Source organism: Narcine bancroftii, chromosome 4 (assembly GCF_036971445.1).
Source record: "Narcine bancroftii isolate sNarBan1 chromosome 4, sNarBan1.hap1, whole genome shotgun sequence".
NCBI classification, from domain to species: Eukaryota; Metazoa; Chordata; class Chondrichthyes; order Torpediniformes; family Narcinidae; genus Narcine; species Narcine bancroftii.
This window is the reverse complement of record NC_091472.1, coordinates 250,151,221-250,178,422: the sequence shown is the minus strand read 5'-3', so window position 1 is coordinate 250,178,422 and position 27,202 is coordinate 250,151,221. Positions and strand designations below refer to the sequence as shown.

Genomic DNA, 27,202 nt, shown 5'->3' with positions numbered 1-27,202 from the left:
TTGGTTGGCATGAAGGGCCAGTTCCTGTACTAGAACTCTAAAGCTAATGACAACAGTAATCAGAAGGAGTTGAATGTCAAGAGTTTTCTACTGTGAGGATTCTGGAGGCTAGATCACTAGAACCTAAGGAACATCTACAAATTTTTTGAAAGATCAGGTAATGTTGAGGGCCATATAGGATTGGCGTAGAAGAGTTGAAGCCTGGCAAAGAACAGCCAAGATCATACTGAATGATAACGTCTGCTTGAGGAGCCTGGTAGTTTTCCTGCTCCTATTTACCCATTTGGTTTTGATCCATCTAATGTAAGGTCAATTGAGTCACTGTGGATTATAAATCATTCTTCAGGCATTATTACTTTTTACTGTTTTTTTCTTTTTTATTACATGTTACTGTTGCATGTTAAAATGTTCCCATTAGTAATTAGAGCAAGAGATTAATTTCTTGTAACTGATGTACCTTGTTACAGGCATATATTCGTCCACTAAGTCATCATGCAGCAGTTACCACCCAGCACCATTAGACTTCTTTCAAGCTCTCAGTCAATATCCTCGGTTGTTAATGTTGTGAAAGAACTCGTGGAAAATTCCTTGGATGCAAATGCAACAAGCATTGAAGTCAGATTAGTAAGTGTCATATTGTTATTTTCCTTGCCATCATTTGTAGTTATAAATAATAATTTCGACTTACAAAGGATCTTTAATACAACAAAACATCCTAAAGCATTTGTAGTGAGATTAGTAAAAATAGATGCTAAGCCACATAAGCTGAAGACAGGCTGGATGTCTATAAGATCAAGCATCATCTTGTAGGAGGAAAAGAGTCATTGGGAGGTTTACAGAAGTATGTTTTGAGCCCATGCTTTGGAAACCAAAGACAGTACTACAAATAGTGCAGAAATAAATTTGTGTATGAACAAATATTTTGGAAGGTTATTAAGCTGGAGAAAATGGCAACGAGAGGGAGCGTATGAGTGCGTGAATGGATTTGGAATTGATAAAGATGCTGTTCAGTTAGGATTTGACACTGATGCACTGCATTTGCTGCAACTTTGATCAGTGGCACCAGAGCTGTGGTCGGCCTCAAATTTATGTAGAATAGAACAAGAGAGACTGGCCAGAACTGTATTAAAATTATCAAGGGCAGAGGTAGATGGTCATAAGTTTGACAAACTGCCACAAGTTCTTTGAGAATGTTGGCAGCCAGTGACATAAAAGACCCCATCATCCTGGTCACAACTCTACTCACTGCTACTTTGGGGCAGAAGATACAAAAGCTGGAAGACCAGTAGTTCTAGGTTCAAGAACTTTTTTTTCCAACTGCTATCACGCTCTTGAACTCCTCCTTATTACACTAATTGTGGACTGCTCTGACACCACAAAAAAAACTGGCTGCACTATTTCACAGTCATTTTTTTAAAACATATTTATTGTCTCTTTTTAATTCATTTGGCCAGAATTAACATGTACCTAACCAAAGTTCTGGACCTGCTGCAATTAGCCTATCATCACAATCTCTCCACAGCAGATGTAATATCGCTGGATCACCTTGAAAATAGCAATTCTTCATCGACTACAGCTTGGCCTTCAATACCGTTATTCCCTCAGTGCTGATCAAGAAGCTACAAAATCTGGGCCTCTGTACCCCCGCCCCCCATGCAACTGGATCCTTGACTTTCTCATTGGAAGACCACAGTCAGTACAGCCAATCAGAATGCTCTCCACAGTACACCCATAGAAGTTTTCAATAGTTTTCAGTGCCATACTGAATTTCCTCAGATACCTCACAAAGTATAGCTGCTGGCAAGCCTTCTTTGTGATTGTATCAATGTGGAGACTCCATGACAGATCCTCGGAGACGTTGACCAGTAATTTGAAGTTCTTGATCCTCTCCAATACTGAGCCCTCAATGAGGACTGAGTCATGTCCCCTGACTTCTTCCTGAAGTCGACAATCATCTTGTTAGATTTGCTGACGTTGAGCACAAGGTTGTTGTCGTTACACCATTCAACGAGCTGATCTATATCCCTCCTCTACGCTTCCTCATTGCCGTTTGTGATTCTGCCGAAAACTGTGGTACACCTGTATTTATACAGATTCCTGAATAATCAATAATTTTATAAACCAAAGACGCTGCCTTACTTTTCGTGCACTATTATTTTAATTTTTTTTACATAATGATGTTGTAAGAATTTCATGACTTGCTCATGACAATGAGCAAAAACAAACAATCGTTTGTTTTTGGAGGGGATTGTTTTTCTTTAGATGGTAGGGTTGATGACATAATATCTGAAGGTGTAGGGGTAGTTTATAACATTAACTAATGTGGTATCAGATGTTGAGTAGTCAGTAAATTATTCGTTTCCAATATTATTTTGGATTGAAGGTGAGGTTCGTTCAATATAAGAGAAATTTGCAAGTTAAGGACTTAGGGCCAGGGAAGAATCCTGGAAGTTTGAACCGATGGCTGAAGAGAAGAATGGGATGCATCATAGGCAGTAGGCCTAGATGGTTATAATTCTACTGACAAAATGTCCATGAGCTCCTCATCCATGTTATTGGAGAGGATTAAAAAGTATACAAGGGGTTAAAGAAAATAATTACTTTTATGTTCCAGAATAATATAGGCAAAATGAGCCATGCTGTTGCATTATTTAAAAATAAAAGGAGGAATCTTCAATGTGACCTCCCCAACTGCTCCTGTGAGGGGTTAATTCTCATCACTATCCATTTTAAATTAGAAGATACTGTGAACTCACGGGGTCACCTCTTGGAACAACACTGACTTACCGCAGCTTACAAACAAATAAAGAATCCACTCACTCACTTCTTTCAGCACACCATAGAGTCGACTTTCTTTAATTATTCACAACATTGCATTCTTCAACTCCCCAAACACCACCCAGCCAAACTCCTCTAACCTTCTCATTGGCTCACTGCCACATGGGTGATCCTGACGCTCTCACTCTCTTCCTCCTGCATCTGAGATCCATCACCCGTATACTGACGCTTAACACAACCGTGCATGTGTGCTATTACTCACACATGCTGCATTGCTTATCATCATTGACTGGCCCTTCTCCCGATACAGTTAAGTGTGTGACTGCGACAGACTTCTGGAGGACGATGGAGCTCATTCCCCAGTCCTGAGGCGGAAGTAGTGAACAGTTTAAGTTCTTAGATATAAACGTCACTAGTGACTTGTCCTGGTCCACCCATAATGACGCAATGGCCAAAAAAATTGCATCTGTGCCTCTACCTTCATAGAAGCTTGAAGAAATTTGGCACATCACCAGTATCCCTTAACAATTTCCACAGGTTCATCATTGAGCGTACAGGAATTTCCCTGCCCAAGACAGCAAGAACCTGGCTCTGTCCATCATACACACCCTACTCCTCTCCATTGACTCCATCTATAATTGCTGCTGCCTTGGAAAAGCAGAAAACATACAATAGAAGTCAAAACTCTGGATACTAGAAATCCAGGCCACCTGAGAATCCAGACTTTTTGAAAACTCTCAAACTTTTTCTATTTGGTGGGCTTTTGTGGGTGTGCGTGCACACGTAAGTGCCATAGATGCACAGAGGGTGGTAACAAGCAACATGCTTGTTGACTTTATTTTTATTTAAAATTGATCATTTTGATAAATGAAGCATGCTATATTTGCTAATGAATAAACTATCAACATTTACCTGTTCATCTCTTCTTTATTCCTCCTTAAATTTGAATTTTAAAAGTATTGCAAGACAATCCAGAAAGTACAAGCACTGAATCCCTGAGCTGTGCAGATTTTAGGACTTCTCTGTATTAAAATACTCATCCCACCCCAGCCACACTTGCTTCAACTCCTTCCTATCAGGAAAAAGATTCATAAGTATGAGATCATGCACATCCAAATTCAAGGACACTTTTTTTTCTGCCATTATACCTCAAAAATAGTAAAATTATGTTGCCTCTGCTCTACCAACCGATCATTCTCTAACTCTGCACTTTTGTACTGTGCTATCTGTTAACAAAGCAGCCTCTATCACTGTATTTTCAATACATATGATAATAAACTTGGGATACAACACTTTTTGAAAGATCCTTGGATTCTGGTACTTCCTTGCCATGAAAAAACTTCGAAAAATGTGTTTGTTTTGGTTCCTTTTAGATTAGCTGCACATTAATGCTGGGTGTATTGGCCTTGGAGAGGATGCTGATGTTGAATCACTGACGCTGCTTGTGGATTTGAAAGATTTGTAGAGGTAGCATAGAAGGCATACCTCCAGGCCTTTGACATGCAACTTATAGATGCTACTTACAGAGGTGTACAAGGCTGCCTGAACATTGGGTTAAGTCTGAGCTACTTGAGTAATTTAATTCCTTTGGTAATCCAAGGCTTTGCTGGCAATGGAGAAAATGGTGAATTTGATCATCAGTATCTACCTTCATTGAAAGGTGCCTACCAAAATGTTCAAAGTGGTCACATTGTCAACCTTTATTGCAGAGGGGCTGTGTTTTACGGTAGAGGAAAGTTGGTGGTGGACCTTGGTTTTACAGATGTTAAGTGTAAGGCTCATTTTCTTGTGTGCCTCAGTGAACATGTGATGAAGGTCTGGAGCTCATCCACTGAGCTGTACGTATGCAGTTAGCTGTGTACTGCAGCTCTCAGTGAATTTGGAGTGGCTTTTGTTTCAAGAGTAGTGGCAGTATAAATTAAGCAGCTTCCTATTAACCTTGTGGTTTAGCTCTACGCCAGTGGAACCCTGTGGAGGTGAGATGCAGTACTGCAGCAAGAGAGGTCAGTAAATATTTTGGGATGAATGTGTAACCTTGCCTGGTCCCCTTTCTGGTCTGAAATTGGGTCTGTGGTGGGCCATTGGTTAAGATCATAGCTTGGGTGCTGTCGTATAGCAGAGATAGGATAGAGACAAATTTCTGAAGGTAGCTGAAAAGATGCCTCACAGTCCATCTTGACTGAAGGAGACAGTGACCTGAGAGATCAAAGTGTAGTGATGAGGCTGCTCTGTACCTTTTCCTGGAATTGATGCCCACTGTCTATTGTGCCGCTGGAAGGAAGGGATCCATATGGTCATTTGGGGAACCCCGCTATTGTTGCCACAGTCTGATTTGTCTCCTTTCTTGGATATGGTTCCCAGTGTGGTGAATGTGAGGCCCTCTGGCAGGTGGTTCTCTTCCTTGATGTGAGAGCTGAAGCTGTGGATTTATGACAAGGGATTTTGTGTCCAATCTATCCTGCAACATTCTGAATCACAGTGCATCTTGTCAACATTACAAGCACCTCCACTTTTGATCTAATGAAATGTTTGCTCATTGGATACTTTCTAACAAAGGCTCTTTGTGTCTGAAATAGGAAAACAATGGTTTTGACAAGATTGAAGTGAGAGATAATGGTGATGGAATCAAAACTGTTGATGCCCCTGTCATGGGACTGAAAAATTACACATCCAAAATTACTCATCACGAAGACCTGGAAGCTCTGGGAACGTATGGATTTCGTGGTGAAGCTTTGTCCTCTATCTGTGCTGTGTCTGAGGTAAAAGATGAATATTTACCAAACATTTTTAAGCCACCACATTCACATTGCTCGGACAGTTATTGAGTATTATTAGGTCAATAGAAATAAAATGTGAAGAAAACACCTGGATTTCTGTAAGGTGTAAGTGAAGATTCACAGGTTAACTGTAAGGAGTTGAGTAATATGAAAGAACATACACAGGCACATTGCAGCATAACCATTCCTCATGCCCATTTTGATCACATTAGAGAAACAAAGCAGTTGATCTTTGCTCTGGAAATGTTAAGAATCCGCCAATTTGAGCATGGAGCCACGGAGTCAGAGTTATACTGCAGGGAAACAGGCTATTTGGCTGACCATTTCCCAGCACGTCTTGTAGCCTTCAATGCTGAGTTGATTCAAGTGTTCATCTAGACATACCTTAACTGCTGATCTACTTCCACCACACTTTGGTAGTGAACTCCAGGTACTTGCCATTCTCATCAGATGTTCTTTAAACCTCTTTCCCCTTATCCTAAATGAGACTCTTATAGTTTTATTGACCTCTAATTGGAAAGGTAATTCGTGAATCAGGATGCTGATCATGATCCGGAATGTTCACCACAGCAATGGAACACAGCACGTGTTTGAGGATGATCACAAGTAAAAGCCCTCACCCCATTAACATGTCCAAGGAAATCCTGGTTAAACAGCGGCACGGTTACCATAGAGATTAGAGCAACCCAATTAAGATTCAAGTTATCTTTATTGTCATATAATAGTACAGAATATGCAATTTTTTGTTTGTTTATTTAATATTTCAATGTAAACTACTACAATAAAAATATATACATTCATCATTAAAATATATAGTGACATTTTTTCCCCTTTTTCCTCCCACCCCATAACATGAAGTAAAAGTAAAAGAAAAAACAAAAATAAATGAACAATAAAAGAATACAGAATATGCAATATTACATGAATTATTTTTTGCCTGCCATAAGGTAGACAAAGAATTGCTATTAGTGTCGCCTGGTATCCCTTACTGTAGGATAGAAAGAGAAGTAAAAGAGAATCCCTTCCGAATCACTGAGTGTCCATGGATTCGCCTCGAGCACTCCCACAGCTTCTGCAGCTGCACAGATCCCTGTTCAATTCTCAGAAACCCGAGCTCCAGATCCAAACCATCAACTTGATCAGGAAGACTTCACCATCTGAGGCCCATTGGGAGCCCTTCTTGCCTTCAGCGCTCTCTTGAATCTTGGCTCCAGTACCTGGTTCCCATAGGCGAAACTCCAGCAGCCCGCAGCCCGTGTGGGTCGCCTGCAGCCTGTGTAGGTCTCTCAGCTGCTGAGCCCCTCATTGGTCCACTGCCATGGTCACCATCCTGTAGGATCGGCTTCTCTGACCTTACAGCACCAACAACCCAGGTTAGAATCTGGCACTATCGAAAAGGAGTTTGTGCATTCTCCCTCTGTCTGCATGGGTTTCCTCCAGATGCTCTGGGTTTTTCCTACATTCCAAAGATGTATGGGGTTAGTAGTTTAATTGGTTACGTGGCTATAACTGAGGGCGTGAAGCAAGGCTGCGTTCTCGCACCAACCCTTTTTTCAATCTTCTTCAGCATGATACTGAAACAAGCCATGAAAGACCTCAACAATGAAGACGCTGTTTACATCCGGTACCGCACGGATGGCAGTCTCTTCAATCTGAGGCGCCTGCAAGCTCACTCCAAGACACAAGAGCAACTCGTCCGTGAACTACTCCTTGCAGACGATGCCACTTTAGTTGCCCATTCAGAGCCAGCTTTTCAGCGCTTGACGTTCTGTTTTGCGGAAACTGCCAAAATGTTTGGCCTGGAAGTCAGCCTGAAGAAAACTGAGGTCCTCCATCAGCCAACTCTCCACCATGACTACCAGTCCCCCCACATCTCCATCGGGCACACAAAACTCAAAACGGTCAACCAGTTTACCTATCTCGACTGCACGATTTCATCGGATGCAAGGATCATCAACGAGATAGACAACAGGCTTGCCAAGGCAAATAGCGCCTTTGGAAGACTAAACAAAAGAGTCTGGAAAAACAACCAACTGAAAAACCTCACAAAGATTAGCGTATACAGAGCCGTTGTCATACCCACACTCCTGTTCGGCTCCGAACCATGGGTCCTCTACCGGCATCACCTACGGCTCCTAGAACGCTTCCACCAGCGTTGTCTCCGCTTCATCCACAACATTCATTGGAGCGACTTCATCACCAACATCGAAGTACTCGAGATGGCAGAGGCCGACAGCATTGAATCCATGCTGCTGAAGATCCAACTGCGCTGGGTAGGTCACATCTCCAGAATGGAGGACCATCACCTTCCCAAGATCGTGTTATATGGCGAGCTCTCCACTGGCCACCGAGACAGAGGTGCACCAAAGAAGAGGTACAAGGACTGCCTAAAGAAATCTCTTGGTGCATGCCACATTGACCACCACCAGTGGGCTGATATCGCCTCAAACCGTGCATCTTGGCGCCTCACAGTTCGGCGGGCAGCAACCTCCTTTGAAGAAGACCGCAGAGCCCACCTCACTGACAAAAGACAAAGGAGGAAAAACCCAACACCCAACCCCAACCCACCAATTTTCTCTTGCAACCGCTGCAACTGTGTCTGCCTGTCCCTCATTGGACTTGTCAGCCACAAACGAGCCTGCAGCTGACTTGGACATTACCCCTCCATAAATCTTTGTCCGCGAAGCCAAGCCAAAGAAGAAGAAAGAAAAAAAGGATATATTTGCTGACATGAGCTTGTGGGCTGGTCGGGCCTGTTACCGTGCTGCATCTCTCAATTAAAACTAAATTTAAAAATTAAACAGCTATCTCTCTTCTCCTCCCCCCACCTCCCACCCCACCCCCCAAGATCTCCAAGCATTGGTGGAGTTTGGGCGGTGGTACTGGTCTCCTGGAGTTATGATCATTCACTCAACTTCTGTAATGGCATTGCAAAATGTACAGATGCACTGAAATCCTTTCATGGTGCAGCCACTCCAAAAATAACAATTGGAGCATTAAATTAAAAGGAGATAATGCAAAAGATGGAAAGATAAATATTCACCATTACTAGGGCTTTTCTTACTTGAGCGATGGAAGGGAGAGGTCTTAGATGGTGAAGAGTCTTAGATGACCAAATGCTTTGCAATCAAGAATGCAGTTCTCAGTGCTGTTGCCTATGTAAAATGTGACAGTCAACTTGTGTGCAGTGAGCTTCTGCAAATAGGATTCTAGTAATTAGATGATCTATAAGGGTGATAGTGTAGAGATCAGTATTGTTCAGGGGACCAAGAATAAACTATCTGCTTTTCCTAAGAGTCATAGGATCTTTTACGATCACAAGAGGGCAGAATGGTCCTTGGTTTAATATGTTGCACCCTGCCTTGGTTCTCTACTGGATTATGAATGGGATCTGACTCAGGCAAGAATCTTATCAACTGAAGGACTGCTGACACTGTAAATATAGTTCCTGATCAGCATGTGCAAGCTTCTACATGTAATTTCAGATGGTTGAAGATTTATGGAATAATCAAGGAAATCTGGCAACAATTAATGTCATATGAGAGCTCGTAGCAGTTTACAGCAGTATTTTTTTTAAATTCTGCAGTATTTGGAAATAATGAAGGATTCAGGTTCAAGATTCTTTTTATTGTCACGTAATAATACATCAAAAAGTAACATACATGATATAATTTAACTTTTTTCTGCCATAAACCTGGCATCCCTAACAGGAGAAAGAGAAGCAATAGAGTCCCTTCAGAGTCACTGAGTATCTGTGGATTTGCCTCCATTGCTCCTGTTGCTTCTGCAGGAGCATAGACTTCCATTTGAATTTTTGGCAACCTGATCTCAGATCCAAATCTCCAATAAGATCAGGAAGCCTTCAGTGGCCTAGGCCCTTCGGGAGCTCTTCTTGTCCTCGGCACTCTCGAAACCCAGCTCCGATGCTTGGTTCCCATGGTCCAGTCTCCATTAGCCTGCGGTCACCGTGAGTCCCTCAGCCACTAAGAGAGATCCTCACTGATCCACTGGCATGATCACCGTCCTGTGAGGTGTAAGTGAAGATCCACAGGCTACCGGTAAGAACTCGTCTCTGCTTCTCCTCAATGGGGAGGGTGCTATCTCCATTTCTGGTGCTCTGCACCAGTCCACAGCACCTTGGAGTCTGCAACCTCTTGTGGCTGCTGCCAAGTGCAGACACCACTATCTTAGGGACAGACCCATGGTTGCAGGGTCCTAATGCTGGCAGCTAACCCATTTGAAGCCTGTATGGAGCCGCTAGCATTAGAACCAGGCAGTTGAACCCTTCGGAGCAGCACTAGTGGATCCATGCTAGCGTCAGTGCAACCATTACTGCAGACCTGGTAGTGCTGCCATTTTAAACAAGCAGATCAGCCAAAGAAGGTAAGAGATTAAAAATGTTTAGATATTTCTGTCCATTCCCACTTCTAGTTTTCAGCCTATAAAGATGCAAACCCCAGATGGAGCACATTCCCAGAGGAACCCATGATTTTGTGGACCACATGTTTGCTCATGCTGTCAACAGCCAGCTCATGCTGGTGATGTTTGACGTTACTCCTGCATTTTATTTGGACTAAATTATTCTTCAGTGGGTTTGGACAATAAGTGTAGGTTAATTGCTTGACTGAGACCAATTGATTAAGCGCACAGCAGGTGCGTTTAATCACTTTAGTGATTAGGATGAGATTGCTGGCTGATTTAAATCAGCTGTCAATCCTTTCTTGGAGCAGGATTTCAGCGCATGATCGAAATGGTTTTTTAATGGAGCATTGAATCATGACTGTCTTCTGGTAGAGGTTTTGTTGCATCAAATGCTATTTGGATCCACTTTTCCACAGGTTATTGTCACCACCAAGACCAGTGCTGATGAAGTGAGTTTACAGTATACACTGGACGGTGCTGGGCATATCATTTCACAGAAGCCTTCTCACATGGGACAAGGTATTCTATTTACATTGAGGTTGTGAGCACGTGTGTGTCTGTTCATGCCAGGTATTCAAGGGTTGAGATTACAACAATGGATCTTCAAACTTTGTGATTAAAAATTAAAGTGAGCAGGGAATTAATTAATTAGTAATAGAGATATCCCAAACTAAATGTCTAATTTTTTAAAAATTTGAACAAGAGAAATCAAAGTTTTAATTGGAGTGTATCGATTTATGATTGGATTTCATAATTATCAATTATATTGACATTCAGGATATTTTAGAAATAGTTTGCATTTTCTAAGAACTATGACAATCTTGGAGTATTCTAAGATCCTTTAAATTATGCACATTACAATGGAAAAATTTGATAAATTTGCATTCTAAGGTACCAGAAAATGAAGATGTCCAGTTAATCTGCTGCAATGATTGATTATTCAAATAAAATCAATGTCCAGGACCTGGGAAGATCTCCCTCAATCTTATTTTTCATCCTTTTTACCTTCTAGAGAGTCCAGTCCTGTCTGACAATGCAGCACTCTCCCTCTGCTTACAAGCCTAAATAGTGTGATCATAGCTCAGGGGCATAATGACCTTCTGATCTGTTTTGCTAGTTCTGATTCAACACTAATGTAAACATGTTGGGTATTGAAAAGTGGCACAGCAATTGTGGGAAAATGATAAAAGGAATTAATAGGCTAGTTACTCCTAAACTTGAAAGTGTTCTCTATGGCCAATTTTGAAATGGATTTTGAACATTTCAATTTTGTTTTGTTGCCTTTTTCGGTTTTTGTGTGAGTCATTTGAAAAATCGTCATTTTATGACAGCTATGTTGTCACTTCCCACTTCTATCACTAGATGGAGCATCACAAAATCCAGAAGGTCCGGATGGCCATTCAAGTTTCTGTAGGATCACACATCAACCGAGGATTATTCAATTTGTTCTTAGTCCATTGGAGATCCAATAGTTCAAGAATTTTTTTTAATGTCATCATTCCTATGGTATTTCTACAGAAGATAAACATTGAAAGTTCATAAATTGCATGGTTTCTTAGCCAGAATACATTTTGGATTTTGCAGAGAAGATTTGACAATCATTTAAACATAGCCTTAAATTGTTTGATTTTCTCTATAGCTAAAGTTAAGTAACTCAGAATATTTTTCCACAGCATCTTCTTTCAATTCCTAAAGGTGAACTCCCAAAGATGGTATAAATTATGCTTTGGGTATGTTTGGAATTAACTCTGTTTTAATAATCCATTTCCTTTCACAGATTCCATTTCACAATTTCTTCTGCTTCCGTGCACTAATCTTTTTTCAAAGAACTCTTAGATGTCAAATATGACTTGTATTTTACAAATATCTGTTCTCTGTCCTCAGCTTACATATTTTAAATGAGTATTAAATTTATCCAATATTGTGGCCTATCAATGTTTTGTTCACCACTGCCGTCTCATATCATGATTTTCTTGTTTTTTTAAGCAAGGGTGCAGATAATGCAGAGGATTTCTATTAGTTCCCATGTAACTTCCCTCAGAATAAAGGTAATCAGTTTCTTATTGATTCATAAGTCACATTATCCTCATTAATAAATATACTTGCTCTCCTCAGAATTGGACAGGTTTAAGGGTCAAGTCATTTGAAATATTTGCCCTCTCCCCACTATTGTTTCTTGTTAATTTCAATTTACTGTCCCTTCCATAGGAACAACTGTGACTGCGCTTAAACTTTTTAAGAATATTCCCGTGAGAAAGCAGTTTTACTCAACTGTCAAAAAATGCAAAGATGAGCTGAAAAAAGTTCATGACCTCCTAATGGCATATGGCATAATAAAACCAGATATTAGATTTATTTTCACACACAATAAGGTAAGAAAAAAATTTATACATTTAAATTTATTGGAGCATCTCAACTTGATCATGGTATTCAGTGATTTTAATTAGTAAAATATTTGGTTCTATGGTGGAAATTTGTGAAATTCAAAATTTAATTTTTTTTCTTTTGTTTCTCCCAATTTTCTTTGAACTTGATATGCTGCACATTTTGGAAGATATTTGCTCAAATATTTCGAGGTTAAAGCATAGTCTCTGTACATAATAATTTAAGTTGGTGCATATTTTTTTTAATGGGTCCTTTCAGATTCTGGCATGGCCACAACGTCACGAGTCTTCCATTTGTGTTAACTTGCGGACTCTTGGTCTAAATTGTAACTTGTTCACAGCTTTGGGGCTAGTTTTGTTGTCTGCTCTTGTTCATTTGTAATATACTCCTCTTGTTAGCCACCTCTGATAAATTGAGTTGGACCCAAGCTTTGTTGTTACTGCGAAAACCAGATGGATTTTTGCCTTTTCCTCGTTTGTGCTAATTCTTTCCATTGTCATTTGTTTATATTGTTTGTAAAATGAGCGGAATTAAGGAATAAGGATATTGATAATGACTCCTTTGCTGGCATGTGGACCAGAATTTTTTGGTTTAAATATTGCAATCATATTGGCTGTGATTATAGAAGCTGTCTATCTATGTTATCCTGCATGAATTGGAAAAGGTCTGTTCATCTCTTGTCCTTACGATTATGCTACAAAGTATGTACTGTAATAATTCACCAGATATTCAAAGAGCCAGATTTAAAGAGCAACATTTAAGAGCTTTTGTAGTTGTGTTTAAATGTTGAGCAATGCAATATGATGTTTGCAGAGGCCACAGAGTTTCTGTTTGTTTTGTTCTTGGCTGGTTTGCCATGAAGATGGTTTGGAGAGAGTTTGGCAATCCAAAATGATTTTTTGTCGTTTGGGGTACTTGCTGGTGAGTGGAGGTTCGTAGATGTTGAGGCACAGTTTATTGTTTGACTGTGCCCTTTTTCTGTTTTTTATGGGCACATCCTCAGGTCATGGGTTCTTACTAAAAAATATTCAAGTAATGTTGTTTGCATTTTTGTTTTAACGTCCAATTAGATACCGGTAGTCCTAGACTTCTGACCTACGTGAGTTACGTCCATCCGCACACACAACCAATTTTTTTTTTTAAAAAACCTCTACGCATATGCATGTACTATATAGGGCCATGTGCACCATTGCCATTCAGTAGATGCACAAAAAAAATGGCAAATGAGGAAAAACTTATCCCTTTTTGATAGAGCTGCTAAGAGACCGAGGAAAACCATAACTTTGCAGGTAAAAATCTTGAATGAGGAGGATGTGTTTGACAAGATTGGAGAGAATATTGGTAGTTGACATTGAAGATGTGGAAGAGTTATTGGATTTTGAATCAAAGAAATTGACCAATGAGGACAACTTCGAATTAGAAGAAAAATCCATTGCAGAGGTGGAAAAGAGGAAAGAGAGAGAATGAAGAACCACAGAAGATCTTCACCAGAATGTTGAAAGATTTGCCAAGATTGATCACCAAATTGAGGGCACTTTAAGTTCTTATTATCAAATTTATGATTGGGGGGGAAAAAAATATAGTGCAAACGAAATTAAGCATGTTCTTTTAAATATCCTTCTTCAAACCCCTGCCCATTGACCCATGAAAGGTGGTGAGGAGCCACAGCCAAGTAGCAGTACAAGTGCAGTGATAGGATCAAATTCAGATGAAGAGACTTCTGATTAAAGTTGAAATGTTGACAATCTTTATTAAAACCATAGGTATTGTACAGTACAGAATTACTACAGTATTAAAAGTACTGTATATGTTGAGATTCTTTATTAATTACTTGAAGTTCATATGTTGTATATCTTTATTAAAGGTTCTGAAATACGTGTTGAGAATCATCATTTAAAGGTTCATTTGTTGAAAACATTTTTGAAAAATTGTCTCAGGACCTGGTTTGGACTTGTGACCAATTTGAGTTATGACCAATCCTCCAGTCCCAATTACGGTCATATGTCCAACTTATGTGAAGTCTCCACGCTTTCAGTCAAACTGTATCACAGATGAATTTATCCAAATTAAATGTCATGTCTTTCCATTCTTTGTGAAATTTAATTTTGGCAAGTACGTTGTTTCACTGGGTTGAACAGCTGCTTTTAGTGCTTTGATTTAGAGAATTGTACAAATTTGTTGGTGCAATTTCTTGAGTTGTGACCATTGAGGTTTCTGGTTTTCCTGGCCAGAATAAGTCGAATGCTCATGAAACCCAATCACTATGCAAGTTGTGAACAAATCTGTTGCCTTTTGCTGCTTGCTTTCAAAAAGATGTTGGATGTGGAAGAGTGTGATCTGAGTATGATGGAAACATTGCTAATGTTTTGACATCTGTAAAGGTGCTTTTTTTCTTTTTAATTTTGTTTAGACATAGAGCAAGGTAACAAGCCATTTTGACCCACATGTCCGTGCCACACAATTAACCTACAACCCCCACTATATTTTGAATGGTGTGAGGAAACCAGAGCCCCTGGGGAAAATTCGTGCAGCACGGGAAGAACATCACTCTTTACAGACAGCACAGGATTCGAATCCTGGTCCCAATCATTGACACTGTAAATGCATCGCGCAAACTGCTCTATACCAAACATTTCAGTAGGGATGAAAACCCTTCCTGGAATCACAATGCAATTAAATATAATGTGGTCAAGAAAGAATGGTTTACACCACACATGTCAAACTCTGGCCCGCGAGCCAAATGTAATTATTGGCCTGCAAGATCATATTAAATATATATTAGAGTTGGCCCGCTGGCCGCCACGCCAGTATAGCGCATGCACACTGAAGGTGAAAATGAAGACGCCGGAGGTGTGGAGGGATCTCCGAGTCCCGAATCCCGGGGATTGGAGCGCCGCACTCAGCCCGCCCGGCTCCCGGACACACAGACGCGGCTGGAGTTGGGGACCATCCTCGCTGGGTCTGCGCTTCAGCGGCGGCGCCGGACCGAACGTCTCGTTGGCGATGCCTCACTCCGTGTGCAGCGGACCCTGCCTCCCGCTCCTTTTGTTGGAGACGAGCCCGGCGCCGTGAGATCACAGTTTAATCCCTCTCCAACCATGGGAGGGGGGTGGGAGCAACGCGCTCTTCTCAGCCAATTCCTCCACCGCCCCGGACGCCGGCGTTTCAACGGGGGTTCGGGTGCCTTCGTCAGGCGACCGACCTGTTGGTCCAAGACAAGGGGAGAGCGTACAAGCTCCACACAGACAGCACCTGAACTCGGATGAACGTGGAGCTGCGACCCCACATTCCACATCAGGACTGTGTGTAAGATTGGGAGCAATGAGACGGAAGCTTATTTTGTTCCTGTGATTTAAGCCTTTCTTGGGGGGTGGGGTCCTTCTCTGACCACTTGCCTAACAATTAACCTAATCAGATGTGGAGTTACCACAATACAACAGTTCTCAACCTTTTTCTTTCCACTCGCGTCCCTGTGCCATTGCTCTGTGATTAGTAAGGGATTGCTTAAGGTGGTCTGGGTGGAAAGAAAAAGTTTGAAGACCACTGCTTTAATCATCCCTCATTGACTCGTCATGTGCACGGTTTCAGAACGCTAAAGGAAATGGGCCAATGACAATGAAAGAGTTTATCCAAAACTATTATTAAACATTTATTTTAATAAGAAAATGTTTAATATTACATATGTTGAAAGAAGAGATAACATGCAGATGTTATTGAAAATTTTCAATAAATATTTAGTTCGGCCCTCGACTTAGTCCAAGTTTTTAATTTTGGCCCTCCGTGAATTTGAGTTTGACACCCCTGGTTTACACTCTTTAGAGCAAGAATTTGATCAGCAGATACTTAAAGAGGCTTTCCTTAAGTTTGCTCAATTTTATTCATAAATCACTATCTTTAGTTTGTTGACATTCCATACAAATCATTTCATGAAGCAGTTAATTTAGTTTTGACAATTAGTTTTTAAGGAGCTCTGCTGCCAAGAGATTGTTAAAATGCCGGTATTATTTTTGTTGCCAGCAAAGCAATGTAAGAAAAGCTTAGATATTTATCTTGAATCCACCTTCCTGGTTTAGATAAGTGTATTTTAAAAACAAATGTTACAGGGGGTAATTATCTGTGCAATAAATTTATATTTATTTCTGAAAAGCACCTTGCGCAGAAGAATAACCGGTCTAGAAACAGGAATTCTCAGAGCTGTGAATGCTCCATCTACAATGTCTGGGATTGTAGTGGAGAACCCATTAGAGTGCGCTGCCCAGCACTAGGGAATGATATTGGGGGGGCGAGTCAGGACCTGTGGCTGTATACATGATTAGATTCTGTGCAAGGCCTACATCAGATAGGAAGTTGTGGATTTGTATGATGGATTTAGAAGGGCTGAGAAAATCACTAGGGTTTCCCTTTCCTCTAGTGACAACGTTCACCAGGAATATTGCTTAAATAGGCCTCAAAGAATTGAAGATCCTTTCCATCCAGCACACTTTTTTACCCTCACCAACAAGAAGGAAGTACAGGGGCATCAAAATCAGGACTGCCAGGCTGGGAAATGGCTTCTTCCCACAGGCTGTGAAATTGATGAACAGCAACCTGTAACTGAGTAAATCATACCAAAATATTTATTATAAATTATATCTTTGCGTATATATGTTATTATTTTATAGAGGTGCTCCTCAACTTGCAATGGTGTTAAATAGAAAAAAATCATAAGTTGAGAAAGAATACCGCACCTACCAATTTTTTTATTACATTTTGAATACCTTAATTCCACACTGAAAAAGACCATTACTTTCGAGACTGTGTTGCATTGTTGAGCCAGCATTGCAAGAGAGTATGCTGTACAATACTCTCGCGCGATGCTGCCTTCAGTCAGCATCACGAGAGTAGTGTACCGGATATCACAAGCACAGGAACAGATCTGAAATTGAAATTACAGATTTGATCAATCGTAACTTCGAAAAATTGTAAATCGGACTTTTGTAAGTAGGGGAGCACCTGTATTGTGTATGAATAAGTGTGTACCATGATCTGGAGAAAAGCTGTTTCATCAAGATGTATATGTACTGTTCTTATCAGTTCTGCTAGTGGTTCTATAGTTAATGAGAACAGTGAGGGAGATGGTGGACATCCCTGCCTTGTTGATCTGCTTAATTTAAATTGGTTTGATATATATAGATATATAAATATATAGATATTTAAATCCATTTACTGTCACTTGCGCCAATGGTCCCTTATATAATGCTTTAATCCAATTAATATATTTCTCTGGTAGGTTGAATTTTTGTATTACTTTGAATAAATAATTTCATTCTACTCTGTCAAAAGCTTTCTCTGTGTCTAAAGCAACCGCTACTATTGGAGTTTTGTTTCCTTGTACTGCATGGATTAAGTAAATGAATTTACAGATATTGTCCGTTGTTTGTCTTTTTTTAATAAATCCAGTTTGGTCTAGTTTTACTATTTTTGGTACACAGTCGGCCGATCTGTTTGCTAATAGTTTTGCTATTATCTTATAATCTGTGTTAAGTAGAGATATTGGTCTATACGATGCTGGTGTTACTGTAATTACTGTAATTATTGCTGTTTTGCATGAATCTGGAATGTTTTATGTTTTTTCAGTCTGGTTCATTACTTCCAGGAGAGGAGGAATTAATAAGTCTTTAAATGTTTTATAGAATTCTATTGGAAGTCCATCCTCTCCCAGTGTTTTATTGTTCGGTAGTTTTTTAATATCTCCTGTATTTCTTCTATTTCAAATGGTTTTATTAATTTATTTTGCTCTTCTTTGTAATTTTGGTAGTTCAATTTTAGTTAGAAATTCATCTATTTTGTCTTCTTTCCCTTCGTTTTCAGTTTGATATAGTTTATTCATAGAATTCCCTGAAGTTTTCGTTGTTCTCAGTTGGGTTTTCTGTAATTTGTTTGTCCTTTTTCCTTGATGCCAATACCGTTCTTTTAGTTTGTTCTGTCTTAAACTGCCACGCTAGTATTTTGTGCGTTTTTTTTTCCTCCTAGCTCATAATATTTCTGTTTTGTCTTCATTATGTTCTTCTCCACCTTGTATGTTTGTAGTGTTTCATATTTTCTTGTCTGTCAATTCTCTTTTTAGTTGTATCTTCCTTTATTACTAATTCTTTTTCTGTATTTATTTCCCTTTCCAACTGTTCTATTTCTCGATTGTAGTCCTTCTTCATCTTAGTTACATAACTTATTATCTGTCCTCTGATGAATGCTTTCATCGTGTCCCATAGTATAAATTTATTTTTCACTGATTCCATATTTATTTCAAAGTACATTTTAATTTGTCGCTCAATGAATTCTCTAAAGTCCTGTCTTTTAAGTAGCATGGAGTTTAATCTCCATCTATACATTCTTGGTGGGATGTCCTCTAGCTCTATTGCCAATAACAGGGGTGAGTGATCTGATAACAATCTAGCTTTATATTCTGTTTTCTTAACTCTTGAATGTGGGCTAATAACAGGAATAGGTCTATCCTTGAGTATGTTTTATGTCTACCCGAATAATATGAATATTCCTTTTCCTTTGGGTGTTGTTTCCTCCATATATCCAAAAGTTCCATTTCCTGCATCAATTTTAATTATAAATTTGGTTACTTTGTTCTTTCTGTTAGTCTTTTTTCCAGTTTTATCCATGTTTGAGTCCAAATTAAGGTTAAAATCCCCTCCTATTAGTATATTCCCTTGGGTATCTGCGATCTTCAAAAAGATACCTTGCATAAATTTTTGATCTTCTTCATTAGGTGCGCATACATTGAGTAAATTCCAAAATTCTGAATATATCTGACATTTTATCATTACATACCTCCCTGCTGGATCTATTATTTCCTCTTCTATTTTGATTGGTACATTTTTATTGATTAATATAGCTACTCCTCCCTCCTACCAAGTCCATTTTAAGTGAACTTTTACTGAAATACTGTAGGTGGCAGCAACACTGCAGTGCAATCTCTATTTTGAAGGAAAACTTTTACACAAACGATGGAAATTTCAAGAACAAATATTTTACAATTTATAAATTAAGAAATCACATTTCTGGCCTATACAGTGGAGCAAAAGAGAATTTTTGTGGTTATGGTTGATTTTCAATTATGCAAAACTATTTGTGTAGGATAAATGGAAAACATTGATAGAATGATAGAAATCCAAAATTAAAAATCAATTTTCTAAAAGCACCCAGGAAAGGAATTGGTAAAAGCTTATTGATCAGAAGCTTTGAGTCTGTTTCTCTCTCCACAGATTCTGCATGATATGCTGAGTATGATGAGCACTTTCTCTTGCTATTGAGTGTCATAGTCATACAGCATGGAACGTGTCCTTTGGTCCAACGTGTCCATGCCAACCATGTTGTTCTGGGCTGGACCCATTTGCCTGCATTTGGTCTATATGTTCTGTCCCTTTTCTGTCCGTATATCTAACTGCCTTTTGAATGTCGTACCCACATCTGAAGTTCTCTTTGGTAGCTCGTACCAAATGCAGACTCTCTGTTGGGGGGGGGGGGGGGGGGGGGGGGGAACTGCCCCTCAGGACCCTCTTGAAATTCTCACCTTGAACCTATGCCCTTTAGTTCTTGAATTGTCTACCCTGGTAAATTGACTGTGCGCATTCATTTTATCCATGACCCTCATGATTTAATAAACCTCTATAAGCTCATCCCTCAATCTCCAGCTTTCTAGGGGGATAAAGACCCAGTCTATCCAACCTCTTTCTAGATTATGTGGTTCCATTTTTTGAATATTGTCATCATTGAATAACAAAATGAAACCTGTTTCTTAGCATGCCTGCAGAGGGTCCCAAATCTCTAAGATTAAAACACCTTGGAAGTCCAGTAAGTTAACAGCTTGTCAGATATGGAGTGAAACACAAGTGAAACTCCAGCAACTGCCTACATTTTGCTCATGCCTTGATGTAGGGCTCAGGCCCGAAATGTTGATTATGTATCTTTATCTTTGCTACATAAATTGTATGTACTGTGTGACTTGCTGAGTTTCTCCATCATTGTTTTTAAAGCATGTCAAATATGTTCACCAGTGAATTTTGCTTTTCCGCAAGAAATTGGTTGGTCTTTATCCAAAGAATGTGGTAATTGCTTGCATAAACTAATGTATTTAAGGGAAAATTAGATAACCACATGAAGAGAAAGGAGTACAAGTCTGTAGTGCCAAGAGTTGAGTGTAACTTCAGAATGTTGATGCTTTTGTGGCATATATACAAAAGCTTACAACATGTGGCCAAAATGGCATATTTCAGTGTTGAAAATACTGTATAATCCAATATAATTAAAGAAAAATAACAATCTATTTTGCAAATTTTTTTAAATTTGAAATTAATGGTAGAATATATCTTGTTCATTTTTTCTTTTCTGCAGTCTTGCACAATCTTGCCTAGATTGTTTGATTAATTTGTTAGAATGCCAGAGCAGTATGCTTCCAGAAGCCAAAATCAATTTAATGTCTACTCAAGCATTCCAAGACCATATGCTGTTCTCTATTCAAGTCACATGGGGAGATCAGTAGTAAGTTACACTGTTCTGTTAGTGGTATGGAGAAAGCAAAGTGAAGACATCTTTATAGCAATGTTGCTAAAAGTAGAGTGTCTTCTCTCTCCTTATAAATTGAATGCATGTTCTAAAATGGAACATTCGAGAACCACAAGCTAGCATAGGAACAAACAATTGCCAATGCCATTCTTGCAAGCTTCATCAACATCAACCTTCTGAGATGTGTTTTTCGCATCTTTCTTGATAAGGAGCATTTTTGTCATTTTTTAAAAATTAATCAGCTGAATGAATCTAAACTTTAATGTTCATACATTGAACAAAAACAACAATCTATGATGAAATCATACATTTCTGGCTAGTTACTGGGATTAGAAATAAATCAATCCTAGTGACACTTTACAGATGTCAATTGGTAGTTAATGCTGACTGAGGAAAGTCACTAATCTTTCCCTGAAACCTTGGTAATAAGTTTAGTCCTTCTCAGGAATTTACTAAGTGTTTTGAGAACACCATATTTTCTTGTGGAATAATCTCAGGATATTAGAGGGAGAATATTCATATGATAAACTTTGAATTAGAAATCCTTATTTCATACCAAAGCTGTCATTCAGTAGCTCTAGGTAGATTTGGTTTCATGTGTTTTGATGATCGGGTTTCAAAGTTGCAAATTAATATTTGGATCATTGTCAAACTAAAACCATTAAATTCCATTGATCTTTTAACAAAATTATTCCCTTTGCTACTGTGATTTATGCCCATGTCTGGGTGCACAAACATTTTACCAATAATAGCCAGCAGTAAAGTTAGACAATTGAACCCAATGGCTTATTTCTATAACTTTAGGAGCTGTTTTCACAGTGAAACCACACTGCTTGTTTCTTTTTAATTGCTTTATTCCAGGGTTTGATAGATATGCCATGAACTATATTCCAAAACTTATTTTTTTTATTTAATTGTGGGATTGAATGTAATTTTCCATTTTCTCTGAAGATGGTTGCAACATGAACAAATACTTGTCCTCCATTTGTTGCAAACATTTTGAAAATGGAGAATGTAAAGAACAACACTGCCCTTTGTTTTGCAAAAATACATAGAAGCCCCAGTTTACACAGTAATTCTAATTCCATAGAAGCCCCAGTTTACACTGTAATTCTAATTCCATATTGAGCTAGTAACCTAACGCTAATATCCTGGATGCTAGAATGTGGTTTCATGTCATGCATGTATCAACGCTATTTGTGCTTTCCGGTTATGTTTTCCTGAATAGAGACACATTCACTGAGTACCACGTGGTCCTGGGTGGCTTGTAAATACCATAATGTATGAATGGTGTTACTCCTTTTAGTATTTTTGTCATTATGCTGTTATTTTTTATTGCTGTAGTCAATGTTGTCTAAGAATTGATTTAAAATCTGAAGAAGCCATCAGAACAATTTTACGTATTTCAGTTGTTTTTATTGTTGTGCTATTTTTATTTCCTAAATTCCAAATGACTCAGCAAATCTATCAAAAACGTGTATATCCTGCAATGAAACTAAATACTCAAGACCAGTTTAACTTTGTGTCAAATTAAGGGAATTATTTTTGATTGTCTTGCAATTTTCTATGATTATTATCATAAATGACTAACTTCTTTAATTTGCTCAGACAAGTTCCATTAAAACTCTGCTAATCTACCACATCTAAAACATTAGTGGTGCTGTGTTAGCAGATTTATTAGACTGTCAGGCATTATTCTATTAATATTCCATTTTAAGTCACATTTTTAAGAATAGAGTAGTAGAATAATAATATTTCTAGTGAATGTGTTTATAAAGGATTGTGAATAAGTAACCAGGTAAGTATAAACTGAATGGGAGAGTCAGGGCTACACATGGACCATTTGGGTGCTGGGGCCCTGGTGAGGGGAAGGTCAGTGAGGCAAGCATGACTTGGTATCCCAGATGATAAACTATCAGGGTTGCCAAATGGTCAAATGGTGTTAATTGGAGTTCTTTTCATTTGTGTAGCGAGTTAAACATATTAAAATATTTCTTGTTGATAAATAAGATTGGTGAGGAAGAGTCACTGAGGACAAGGAGAGATAGAGTGAATTTGGGAGGAAATTTCAAAGCTTGTGCCCAGACAGCTGAACCAAAGCCATCAATGGGAATGTGTGAGAGTTCAGACTTTGAGGAAATCTCAGGTGGTTGGAGAGCTGACAAAGTGAGGGAGGAAGCATCAGAAAACAATCTTGATTGAGGTGTTGCTGGATTATGAGTCCGTGTTTAGACCAATGAGCACTGAAAGCTTTGCTTATTTTGAAGCCCTTTTTCTTGTGGTTTGCGTAGAATTTCTTCTTAACCACTAGTCATCCACATCATTGCAATAAACTACCTTTTTGTATTCTTTCCTTGTACTTGTAAAATATGGTGAAATGGGTCTTTCTGATGTGCAATTTTATGAAACTGCAGATGACTTGACTGAAACAGACCTAAATTTAGTGATAGGATTTGATTCCCTGCCATTATATTTCAGGCAGTTGTATGGCAAAAAGCCAAGGTGTCAGATCACAAAATGGCCCTGTTAACAGTTCTAGGAACTGCTGTGATGGTCAGCATGGTACCTATCCAACATCGTGAGCAAGAACCTGAGGTTAGTATAAGGTTACAATGATTATACTGGGAGGTGGGGGTGGAAGAAGAGAGAAAAAAAATCAGTGCTCAGCATTTTGTTGCAATTACCTTAGTCAACAATCTTTCACTTTGTCTATTGTTTGAAAAAATGTTAATATGTTAAGTATAATTTTGCTCAGTATTTTGATTGTACAGAATTTAACTTATGGGAAGTATGAACATTTTTGAACTTTTTGAAATGTTAATCAGTACTTTGGTGGTTTCCCCTTTATTTCTAGCATAATGTTTTACATTTTTAAACATTCACAAACCTGAAATCTGGTTTCTGGAAAAGATTTTTTCCTAAACTTATCAAACTTGTGAAATAATATTGACTTTGCATTCCCTATCAGGGGAGTATTTCAGAGAGCCAGGCAGGCACTTAAAAAAAAATTTGTGAAGAGATGATTAGACAATTGTGCTCAATATATGGCTGAAATTCCAATTGGGCAAAAATGCTTCACTGTTAAGACTGGAATCAACAAATCATTCTCTTGACATATTCCAACATGTACTTTGTTAAAATAAGTACAGTTTCCTATTAGAAAGTAAAACTAAAGGTCTAGAGAATAAGAAATTTTGTACTTTTTTTTAAAAACAAATTCAGATGATATTCTAAGAGCTGTCTATAATTTCCTGTCATTAGGCACCTACTGTTATCCAGTAAATTTAGGGGCTCCATTTCATGCTGTAATTATGATTTGCATTTCTTTATCCAATTTGTTTTAATAGCAGATTTCAGATTTATTGTCAGAATACATATGACATCACAGGCAACCCTGAGATTCTCTTTTTCTGTCGGCAAGGTAGAATTACCACTTACTGGTAGTGCAAAAAAAACTGTCCACGTGTAAACGAATGTAAACAAACTGCAATAAAGAGAGGAAAAACCATCATTAAAGTGCAAAAGTAAAAGTCCCTGATTGAGTTTATTGTTGAGGAGGAAGGGTTTATTGCTTATGGTGGAGGGGCAGTAATTCTTCCTGACCTGGTGGTGCAAGACAAGGCAATATCATTCAAATAGCTTGCTCCTGGCTTTACCAATGTCATGAGATTTGTGGAAGAGGGTCTTGTGAACTTAATGGACCATGAATGTGAACAAAATTAACACCTTTATGCTTCCTTTGAATGTTTCAAGCAAAGATTGGTGGGGAGAGGGGTTAATTGGGTTGGAAGTGGGAAGTTGGGGCAGGTGGGTGTACATTACCAAATAATATTTGTATGTGCTTTCACTGGGGGTTATCAAAGGAAATTTGTATAGATGAGGCTCCATTTCTTGCAGCCAACAAGGAAAAACTGACAAGAAATTCTTAAAGGAATAAAATCACAAAAACAATAATTACTTTCTGTAGCATTGCATTAAATTCACTACTGAGAGAAACCTGTTTACAGAAGGGTATCACCAGCAACAAGGCTAACATTATTACCCATTTCCACTTCCCCTTGGCAGTGAGCCAACCCTTGAAGCTTGACATCCTTCTGGTGCTGTTAGATGTTGAGTTGCAGGGTTTGGACCCCTCGATATTGAAAGACCAACAATCTATTTCCAAGTCAGGATAGTGTGTTAATTTGTTTAAATTGAATTTATCTATTATTTCATTATTCTTCTTGTCATTCTATGCTTATGTACTCCATTTGTATCTCCATCCATTTGTCAATCCTCCTGGTGTTTTGTACCCACAGTTTATTGTCATTAATTTGATACATTGAGCACATTTAGATACTTAACCAATTTATGCCCATGTTGAAATATGCTACTTGTCAACAAAACAGAGATCCAACAAATTCCAAAGGCATACCACATTTTTGGGCATGTAAGAATCATCTGTATACCCCTTTGTTACCATTTTGCTCTAACTATAAAAGCTTTGAGAGTGTATGTCCATTCCTTGATAAATGGACCACCATCCTTGATGTGAATGTTCAGCAGCCTGCTGATAAAGAAATAAAAAAACAGTAGCCATTTGCCTGAAGAAGGCAGCCCATGTCGATAATGGCTCCCCATCATACTGCTCAAGTTCTTGAAGCCCACCACTTCCAGGTTCAAGAACCGTTTTGATTTGCTACAGCTATTGGACTTTTGAACCTCCCTGAGGTATCCTGACCATAAATTTCTATGACACCATCAAAACACCTTTCTATTGAAACATCACTTTTTTTAAAAACACTAACTGCAACTGTGAATTTTTCTTTTTCTGATTCATGCCCCCATTATGATGCGTGGAACCTGCTCATATTTGATATTGTGTCATGGATGTTTATGATGGCTTTTCTGAAAGAAAAACATTATTCTTAACCCCCTCCCACCACAATGCCCACCAGAAATTCTGCTGTTAAGCTGGTTTCTGGAGTCCAACTGCTCTTTAGCATCTTGGAAAACAAGTTGTTAGGAATTGACAAATGTGTTCTGACTCTAACATGGAACCTTCACTAATTGCAAAAATAACTAGGGAAACATTGAAGCCTGTCATTTATGTTTTAATTTGGTAATTATTTCCAAATATATATAATGAACAATGACAAGCTGCTTATACATAGTGCGGAAGCAAATTATTTTTCAACTGCTAATGGCATTTTTTTTAAAGGGTTTTGTAAGGTAATGTGTTGGAAAAACATGTTTTTCTATTCTGAGTGATTAGATAATCATTCATTCATTTGCACTCCATTCCATTTAATACATAACTCTACATTTTTTTCATAAAGCCTGATTTCTCACCAATTGATATTGTTGGAGATATTTTCTTGTAACAAATATAATCTTAAACCATTAGACTCATTCTTATCATGAAAATGCTAATTTGCTTGATCAGATACAATTCAAAGATTGTTTCATATTCTCTTCATTGGTTTGAAATAGCATAAATACAAAACCAAGCTTCTAATAGTTTAAGTTGCAATTTCTTTCCCCCAAAATAAGTACTTACCCCTACTGGGAAACCTTTGACACTGCCCTCTAACCTGCAGTACTATCAATTTATACAATTTTTCCCCAAGGATTTTGCAACCGACCTCAACTGCTGGCATTTTTCTTGGCTTCAAAAGTGCAGAGAACAAGCTCGGTAAATTTCTTCACAGCAGTATTATAAAGGCAAGTTGAAATCCTGAGTAGAGTTCTACATGGTAGTAACACAACTCTGGAAGTAATTTAACAGCGGCACAGAATTCTGGCCCATTGGTTCACAGGTAAAAGTTAAAAATCCCACCATAGTTATGAAATAAAACTAAATAAAGTAACACTAACCATGAAATGACTGGTTTAAAACCCATCCAATTCACTAATTTGCAGGTAAAGAAAGCTCTTGTCTGTACCTGGTCTATTCATAATTCCAGACTTGCCACCTTTTTGGGCAGTATGGAAGGCAAATAAATGTTGGTGTACTTGAATAATTTTAAAAAAAGAATGGATCCGGTCATGTAGAATAACAACAAAAGTGGTTATGCCAGCTGCACTGAATTTGGAACAAAATATGCACCTCACTCAAAAACTTTAGTATTGGATGTATATAAAAGTTAACTCTTCACTATAGCATCTTTAGTAAAGATGTGTTACTTCTCAAAGTGTTGTAAAACTAGATTTAAAGGTTTGAAGTAGCTCCTGCAATGGAAACTTAAGCTCTCAGCTATTGTAGCAAAATGAGAGGATGACCTCATTTGTATCTCACTGGGTGTCAT

General features: G+C 38.6%; 1 protein-coding gene across 11 annotated transcripts in view; it reads left to right on the top strand.

The window, feature by feature from the left end:
• The window catches only part of LOC138761841 (PMS1 protein homolog 1-like), a 105,617-nt gene that overhangs the window by 36,775 nt on the left and 41,640 nt on the right, over positions 1–27,202 (top strand). For 9 of the 11 annotated variants that reach the window (XM_069934684.1, XM_069934683.1, XM_069934688.1 and 6 more), the window contains 5 exons: positions 468–624; positions 5,355–5,537; positions 10,394–10,496; positions 12,186–12,349; positions 23,394–23,510. In XM_069934684.1, the coding sequence (XP_069790785.1) occupies positions 493–624; positions 5,355–5,537; positions 10,394–10,496; positions 12,186–12,349; positions 23,394–23,510 (699 nt within the window). In that variant the 5' untranslated portion in view covers positions 468–492. Of the gene's footprint in view, positions 1–467; positions 625–5,354; positions 5,538–10,393; positions 10,497–10,827; positions 12,026–12,185; positions 12,350–23,393; positions 23,511–27,202 lie in introns of those variants that run through there. The other 2 variants (XM_069934685.1, XM_069934692.1) reach the window with 2 other exon arrangements.